At 40.7% G+C, this 8,907-nt stretch overlaps 1 protein-coding gene across 1 annotated transcript in view; it reads right to left on the bottom strand.

The window, feature by feature from the left end:
• The window catches only part of msh2 (mutS homolog 2 (E. coli)), a 71,727-nt gene extending 63,377 nt beyond the window's left edge, over positions 1-8,350 (bottom strand). Inside the window, exons 1-5 of the mRNA XM_073050635.1 lie at positions 7,390-8,350; positions 6,123-6,277; positions 5,038-5,316; positions 2,104-2,250; positions 935-1,084 (exon numbers count right to left, since the gene is read on the bottom strand). Coding sequence (XP_072906736.1) covers positions 935-1,084; positions 2,104-2,250; positions 5,038-5,316; positions 6,123-6,277; positions 7,390-7,603 — 945 coding nt within the window. The 5' untranslated portion in view covers positions 7,604-8,350. The remainder of the gene's footprint in view (positions 1-934; positions 1,085-2,103; positions 2,251-5,037; positions 5,317-6,122; positions 6,278-7,389) is intronic.
• Between the last annotated feature and the right edge of the window lie 557 nt (positions 8,351-8,907).

Consider the following 8,907-nt stretch of genomic DNA (forward strand, 5'->3'; position numbering starts at 1 on the left):
TATATCTGTCCCTTTTGTTCCAAAAGGTAACATATCTGCATTTCAATGTATAGACTTATTGCTTAAGCAGACACAAGCAATTTGCTCCAATACAAATTTAGTTAAAACTAAATTGATATGGTTTTACTATCTGTTCTTTGACCTTGTATTAAATTTCTCAACAATTGCAACTTTACGACCAAAAGCCTCATATTAGATTTCAGAATTAACTGCAACAAATCTGGGTCAAAGGACATATTTGGTGAATATCAGTCAAAACATAGATAGATAGATAGATAGATAGATACTTTATTCATCCCCATGGGCTCATCAATTGAAATTAAAATTCAGCCTTGTATGCCAGTTCTTAATAATAACTTCTAAGTTATAGCACATCAAGTGGTCATCCAGGAATTTTTTTGAATCACTTTGGGATTTTTTCTTCCCCTTTTCAAATACTTTCTTGCACAAAGCATTATGCATTAATTCTCACATATGCTGCAACATTAGAACTATTTACTAAATCACTAGAGCATGAACTATGAAGAGAATTTTCTCTCATATTTCAAGCTGTTACAGCACTTGGGACATGGTCCACAGCAATTACAGACTGAGATCTTTAAACAAAAATACCGAAGCCTGAAGGCACACACACAGTGATTCAGGAACAGCTTCTTCTCCTCTGCCATCCGATTCCTAAATGGACTGAACACTACCTCACTTATTTTTAAATATATAGTATTTGTTTTTGCACATTTTTTAATAATCTATTCGATATAAGTAATCGATTTACTTGTTTATTTATTGTTTTATTTAATTTTTTTCTCTCTCTCTGCTAGATTATGCATTGCATTGAACTGCTGCTGCTGCTAAAGTTAACAAATTTCATGTCACATTCCAGTGATAATAATCCTGACTCTGATGTCTTCAGACAGGGTCAGGCTGCAAATCTCACCTGGAAAAGATTCAGTGCGCTGACTGCTGCATTGTCCAGCCTCATATATTGGTTCAGATCAAAGGCCGTCAGCTCGTATTGACCAAAATTAGTGCTGTCTGACAGGAGATCCAAATATTTAATGACAGCAGAAACAGAAGACATGGCAACCTTTGGGGAAAAAAAATCAAGAATTCTGAAATAGTGGGATCAATAAAGTATGTCTGTCTGTTCAATTTTTCTCTACAGATGACCAGATTAAAATAATGTACATCTACATACAAGGACAATTCTTGAGTATCTTATTTGCATCTTAACAACAGCGTCCAAGTTGCAGCCTTTTTCCACAATAATAAAGCCCACTGCGGACAATGATTTTCAGATTTTTAATCAATGAATAACAGATTTTTGTGTGAGGGAATTAAGCATTATGCAGTTAGTGCAGGAAAAGTAGCACCAAGGTAAAAGGAGTGACCTTATTGAAATGAGAATCAGATCCCATGGGCTGAATGGCTTACACCTTCTATTAAGCCAACCTGGTATCTGATACACAGATAGCCACAGCCATGCACGTCTCCAAGCTTGCAAATTATATACAGTTAGAATTTATGTTTTTTCTGATGTTGAGAGGATTTTCCCCTTATACATCCCAGAAAACACAACCCATAAAGTTCAAACAGGTCTGTTCAGTCAGGATGGCCTTAAACCTGGGACATTGTCACAGGGATTTTTCAATTGAATTCACAGTGGGTCTGTCTTTAGAAACATCAGAAAAGAAATGTGATGATGATACTTGTGCCCATAAGGTCTAACCCATATTACTATTGGGTGGGAGGAAGGCAGGGGAGAAGAAAGACAGTTATGAATTAAGATCAGAAACTGTCCTTCCAGAAGTCAACTTTCCACTGCCACATTTTTCTTTCTAGCCCTTTTTGGGATGACTATAAGAAAGGCTTAATAATAAAAGATGCCTGCAAACAAACTGACCAAAAACATAACATTAAATGAGATGAGTAGAGAAGTGACGGGCTTAACTTCAGAATAACCAATGTATTCCATTCTCTAGCACTTGAATGATTAGTACAAGAATAATGCAACATAAAATCCAGATGTTTCCCTTAGGTGTATAAGAGGAACCCAGAATATAAGACCTATAATTTATGAGAATCAATGAGAGATTCTTTACTTACCTGCTTTTCCATCTCTGGCAGAGCAGCACTTGATACTTGTTCTCCTTTTTTTCCTTTCAGCAGTCGGTTCAAGTCCTGTACAATGTCTTTATTTGTAAATTCGCTTTTTTTCCTATCTGTAATTAAAATGCCTCCTCGTTGTACTACCTGTATCATACATTAATAGAAAAAGACTAGCTCAGACAAGAACAGGCTATTTCAAACAATCTCTATGTCTATTAGTACATGGCAATGTGGCATTGTGGCAAATGTGGCATTCATTCCTCACAATCACTTTTTTTGCTATTTTATGCAAATATGAAATGACTCAATCTTCCCAACCAAAACAGTAATGATTAGCATATGTATATCACAAATCCAACATATCAAGCCCTTGATAAAGCATTTTTGACACAGATTACAAATTTATCCTCAGCTAAGGGGGTAAGATGTATTTGTGTTAAGAGAATAAGAACAGAAAAAAAGTGTTGTCATCTTGGGTCTATGTGACATACAACTTTCTGGAAAGAGCTTGTGGTTCTTTACAAAAGCACTGCCAGGGAAGAAGCTCTGCTGAGGAGTGCAACTGTGTCTTTGTATTGCAAAAGGGAAGAAGCAACACAGCAAGTCTTGTGAGAACATGCAACACACACAAAATGCTGGAGGAACTGCAGGCAGCATCTAAAGAGAGGAATAAACAGTTGATGGTCTGAGCTTTGACCCTTCATCAGGACAGGAAAGGAAGGGGGCAAAAGCTAGAATGAGAAGGTGGGGGAGGAATACAAGATGGCAGGTGAGAAGAAAGGAGGGTGGGTGGGGGAGGAGATATGTGGAAGAGATAAAGCACTGAAGGAGGAATCTGATAGGAAAGGACAGTGGACCAGTGGAAAAAAGGAGGAGGGGAGCCAGAGGGAGATGATAGGCAGGTGAGAAGGTAACCAGATAAAGTGGGAGGAGGGAAAAATTAATGCAATATGGAGAATGTTCATGCCATCAGGTTGGAGGCTATACAGACTGAATGAAGTGTTGCTCTTCCAACCCAAGTTTGGCCTCATCATAGACAAACATGCCAGAATGGGAATGGGAAGTCAATCTGAAATGGGTAGTCACTAGCAGAATCATATATGAACAGGGTTGCCAACATTCAATAAAGTACATTTTTTAAAAATTGCAATTAACATTAATTATCCTAATTTACGTAATTTTAAGAACCAAATATTAATTATCCACATGTTTCCAACATTTTCTAAATAGAACAATGATTAAAAACATGCAGAAATTCTCAAAAAGGCTTTCTGACAGCACAAGGCATTAAAAGGCCATCAAGCTGATCTTGCCATCTGGGAAAAGGCTCCGAAGCATTCGGGCTCTCACGACCAGACTATATAACAGTTTCTTCCAAGCTATCAGACTCCTCAATACCCGAAGCCTGGACTGACACCTTGCCCTACTGTCCTGTTTATTATTTATTGTAGTGCCTGCACTGTTTTTGTGCACTTTATGTAGTCCAGTGTAGGTCTGTAGTCTAGTATAGCTTTCTCTGTGTTTTTTTTATTACGTAGTTTCAATCTAGTTTTTTGTACTGTGTCATGTAAACCATGGTCCTGAAAAACGTCTCATTTTTACTATGCATTGTACCAGCAGTTATGGTCGAAATGACAAAAAAAGTTGACTTGACTTGACTTCAGTAGACAGCAGCTGTGAGAGACATTTTGCCACATGGAACATTCAGAGCAATGACCTGGATTCCATCTGACACACAGAACAGGGCAACTCTAGATCCTCAATTTCTTCACTTGCAAACTGCAGTCAATAAAAGTTGGCAACATCTCCTCCACAAACACTTACAGCACAAGTGCACCACAAAACTGTGTGTTTAACCCCTGCTCTACTAGCTTTTTATCTATGATTGTGTTGTTAAGTACAACTCCAATGACATTTTTAATTTTGCTGATGACACCACAGTTGTTGGCTGAGTCAAAGGTAGTCACAGATCAACATGTAGAAGGGAGATTGAAATTCTGGTTGAACAGTGTCACAAGCTCTCACTAAATGTTGGCAAAACCAAAGAACTAGGAAGAAACTGAAGCTCCATGGGCCAGTTTTCATTTGAGGATCAGAGGTGGAGGGTCAGTAACTTTAAATTTCTTGGCATTAACATATCGGAGGATCTGTCCTGGGACCAGCACATAAATAGCATCACAAAAGAAGGCACCACTGTTCCTCTACTTTCTTAGAAGTTTACGCAGATTCAGCAAGTCACCTAAAACTTTGAAAAGCTTCTACAGATGCGTAGTGGAGGGTACCCTAACTGGTTGCATCATAGCCTGGTATGAAAACACCAAATGTCCAGGAAAGAAAAAGTCTACAGAAAGTGGTGGATTTGCCACAGTCCATCAGTCAAAAATCTTCACTATTTACAACGACTGCCGCCACAAGAAAGTAGCATCCATCATCAAGATAGCCCGCCATCCAGGCTGTACTTTCTTACTACTACCTTCAGGAAGGAGATACAGAAGCCTTTAGGTCCCATACAACCGGGTTCAGGAACCATTAACCCTACAACCATCAGGCTCCTGAACTGGCATGGATAACTTCACTCATCTCAAATCTGAACTGATTCCACAACCTAATGACTCACTTTTAAGGACAACTCATGATCTCAGTATTATTAATTTTCTCAAATTTGCACAACTTTTCTTTTACACACTGGTTGCTTTGAGTCTTTATATGTAGTTTTTCATAAATTTGGTTATGCTTCTTTATTTTCTTGTAAATGCATGAAAACATCTTAAGATAGCATATGGTAACTTATACATTGATAATAAATTTACTTGAGCTTTTTTGGCAAGGATGACCGACTGATCCAGCACATTTCAGCCCACGTTTACTAAATCTGAATGATGAACAAAGTTAGCATTCAAGATACAAAAAAATCCAAAGCCATAGATTCACCTGTCTGAGTTTAGTGATATCTCCTGCACTCTCACCACCTGAAAGCACACATTCCTTGGGTCCAATTTGCACCAGCAAAGCTTCCAGATTAGAAAACTGATCGTTGTCCGGGAACTCGCATACACCCATTTTCCGGAGTGTGGAATCAACATAGCCAACACCAACTAATCTCTGCCCATCTCCAGTGCCTAATTTAACACCCACTACACCAGCTGCAGTGGACATATCATTGTTGCCAAACAGAATCTCTTCAAATTGTGTGAGGTTACCCGGAGAAGCCTAAAGAGAAGAAAGAGAACTGTATTTTTACTAAGCAAACAACACTTTCAGACATTTCCAAATTAGATACATTACAACTATTCCTTTGTTCAGGGAACAATACTTTAATGGGTATAAATGTTTCATTATAATAGCGTTTCCAGAAGAGAACTGCATACATTTGTGATATGCATCTTAAAGAACACAGTCTCAGAATAGAGGGACATCCTTTTAGAATAGAGATGAGGAGGAATTTCTTTAGCCAGAGTGGTGACTCTGGAATTCTTTACCACAGACAGCTGTGGAGGCCAAGTCTTAAAGTATATTTAAGGCAGAGGTTGGTAGATTTTTGATTGGTCAGAGCATGAAGGAATACAGGGAGAAGGCGGGACATTGGAGCTGAGAGGAAAATTGGATCAGCCATGATGAAATGGCAGAGCAGACTCGATGGGCCAAATGGCCTAATTTTGCTCTTAGACCTTATGGTCTAAAGGACCCTGCTCACATTCACCTTCTTGTTGAAAATCTGCTCTTTACCTCTATTACTAACATGAATATCATGCCCACAACTTTGACACATAACTTTCTCATTATTCTTCCATCGACAATCTCTGAATTTTACATAGGTAAACTCCAACAGCTGTGCCCAACACATTGAGTTTTCCTCCTAACTTAAGGACAAATGCTTACTTACTTTTAAAAATGATGTACAGAAAAGCCTGCCATGCAATCTGCAATATGTTTTTCCTACCCACCGCTCAAGTTAACATTATGTATTAAAAACTCTAGCCCGATATGAAGCATAATCTGATAGTTACAACACTCACCTTACAGGCTAAGTACCAATCATTCTCCTTTGAGGATTTACCTGCAGCTTTGTTTCTATAAACCTCGACACGATATTGTCGGACCAATAGAAGATCCCTGACCACAGATTCAAAATTCATTTTGCTCAGCACAACACTTTCAATCTTATTGTTTCCTGTAAAGAGGAAAGGTAATTATTCAAAGCAACACACACAATATGTTGAAGGAACTAAACAGTTTTGGCAGCATCTATAGAAATGAGTAAACAATCAACGTTTTAGGCCAAAACCTTTCTTTAGGACTAGAAAGGAAGGGGGATGAGTCCATAAGCAAGAGTGACAATAGTGATATATCAAAGCAGATTCCAAATCAGAATCAGGTTTATTATTACAAGCATGTCATGAAATTTGCCAACTTAGCAGCAGTTCAATGCAATATATAATATCGAAGAAAAATAAGTAAATCAATTACAGTATATGTATATTGAATATATTAAAAATTCTGCAATGAGGACTAATATAGGCATATAAAAAAGCGAGATAGTGTTCACAGTTTCATATAACTTATATAAAGTATTTGGCTACATCAGAAACTCTTAATACTGCTGACCACAATATAGGAAGGATGGAATGCTGAGGAGATTCACAAAGATACTATTTGAGATACAGTGTTTTATTCAAGACAGGAAGCTGGATTTGGTTTCTTTACAGCAGAGAATAATCAGCCTTGCTGCCTTTGATCAGAAAGCAGTAGATTCAAGGGAAGAGAGAATATGAGAATTGCAATTTTCACCGATATGGCAGCTGAAATCTGGAAAACACTAACTCTTGGCGTGGTGGAAATATTTAAGAAGTATTTAGATAAGCATTTCAAACGTCACGACGTAGAAGGCGGAGCCAGGGGGGGAAATCAGCGTTGATAAACGCTCATGGCCGACTTGCCTATGTTAGTGCTGTACGTGCATAAAATATACAATCACTATATTGGGAAAAGCAAGGCATTATGAACTGATTTCAGATTAACTTCCATACAAAAGCAGTGATTGCATAAAGATAATTCTCGATTTAACCGCAATGGCCGCAGATTGAAAGTTGTTGCGCTTGGAGAGGGGAAAGCAAATAGTTGAAGCTACCTGTGTGCATGTAAAACAGTGATTGAGATCTGGCCAGAACCCGCCGACCCAGCTCGCAAGGGTTCCTGCCGATCCTGCAGCGAATGAGATAGAGCCCGAGCAACACTGCTCCCGGCCGAGCTGTAAGCTGCAGGAAGCCTCAGCTTCAGGCTCACCTGATCCCAGGGACTTGATGACACCGTTGGTTTTGAAGACCTCCTTGGCGGCGAACAGTGCGTCTTTCCCGTGCACTGTGTAGTAGTCGCTCCGGTCAAAGACGCGGAAGGTGGTGGGAGGCTGCTCGGGCATGGACCTGTAAAAGGCCACGAAGGCGCCGCCATCCTGCCCGCCGTCACCGCCGCTGAGTCGGTCGCGCGGCTGCACAGCCATCTTGCCCGTTACAGCTCGCGAGGCGAGGCGCGAGAGCGCGGGAGATGCGGCGGGAGGCGGGAGGCGCCAATTCAGTCGTCACCCGACAGAGGCGTGGCCGAGGGGGCGGGGGCAGGCAGGAAAGCTAAAGGAGACCCTGGAAGGGATAGATAAACGGAGAAAATGCCGGAAATGTTTGGGGGATTAGGCAGTCTGTGAAGAGGAAACAATTGTAATATATCTAGTTCATGGGAATTGGTGAATATCGACATCAAATGCCTTAAATTGCTGATACTGAAGGGGAACCAGGAGAAAGACAGCCCTCTGCTATTGTATCCGATTGGATATAGTAGCGACAGCCAATCAGAAGGAGAAGGTCCTTGGATCGGTCAACCAGTAGGAGTCAAGGGCCTCCGCACTGCCAAATAGAGGGGCGGGGAGGAAATTCCGACCAACCAATCAGAGTAGAAGGAGCCTCAACGTGCCAACCAATGGGAATGACAGTTTAGGAAGGGAGTGAGGTGGGGTCTGAGTCGGGAGGGAGTGGGTCTCGTACCTGTGTGGCCGCGGCGTTGGCGTAGCAACACCGGCCCCTCCATTCAGTAAGGGGGGGAGGTGGTGGGACACGGCGGAGGTGTTGCAGCGCGGGAATAATCAATGTGGGTGGAGTGTCTGCTTAAAGGTAGAGCGAACGGTGTTCGTGATGCGCCATCAATAACTCTCGGAGGCGAACGATAGGCTTTCATTAGCTGCAAGAGGCCACCACACAACATCCTGGTGACTGAGGGGGGAAGCAGTGCCTCCAATCGCCTTTATACAGGGGCAGTCCACAGGAGCAGTCAGCAGAGGGGCATGTCCAGACAGGTGTATGTAGTTCACCACAGTTCGCTTTGGGAAAGGGGCGCTGTGCAGAAACTAGTTTCTTCAATAAACTCCGCTTTCTTCCCTGCATGTAAGTTATTCAAAACTCCATATTCACAGGAGTCAAAATCATTTATTGCTCATTCCATCTACTCAATGACAGGAACAAGAGTAGAAGTCAAGTGTTAACCAATGTTGTGTTTCCATGTGAGGCTGCGAGTAATTTGAACCACTGATGCTCATTTCATGCAGAGATTATGTAGAATTCTTTTTTTGAAAACCAGCCGGTATAAAGCTAAAGATTTGCTTATTACTTTGCCAGGATCTGAAGAAAGAACGCAAAACTTTAGCATTTCACTGACCTGAAGCATTGCCATCTGAAATACTGTTCTGAATATCCTGAAAATGTTAGTGACAGAATCATTTCCCCCATTTTGGTTTTCACTTTACAATATTTCCCTCTC

Source organism: Hemitrygon akajei, chromosome 7 (assembly GCF_048418815.1).
Source record: "Hemitrygon akajei chromosome 7, sHemAka1.3, whole genome shotgun sequence".
In the NCBI taxonomy this organism is placed as follows: domain Eukaryota; kingdom Metazoa; phylum Chordata; class Chondrichthyes; order Myliobatiformes; family Dasyatidae; genus Hemitrygon; species Hemitrygon akajei.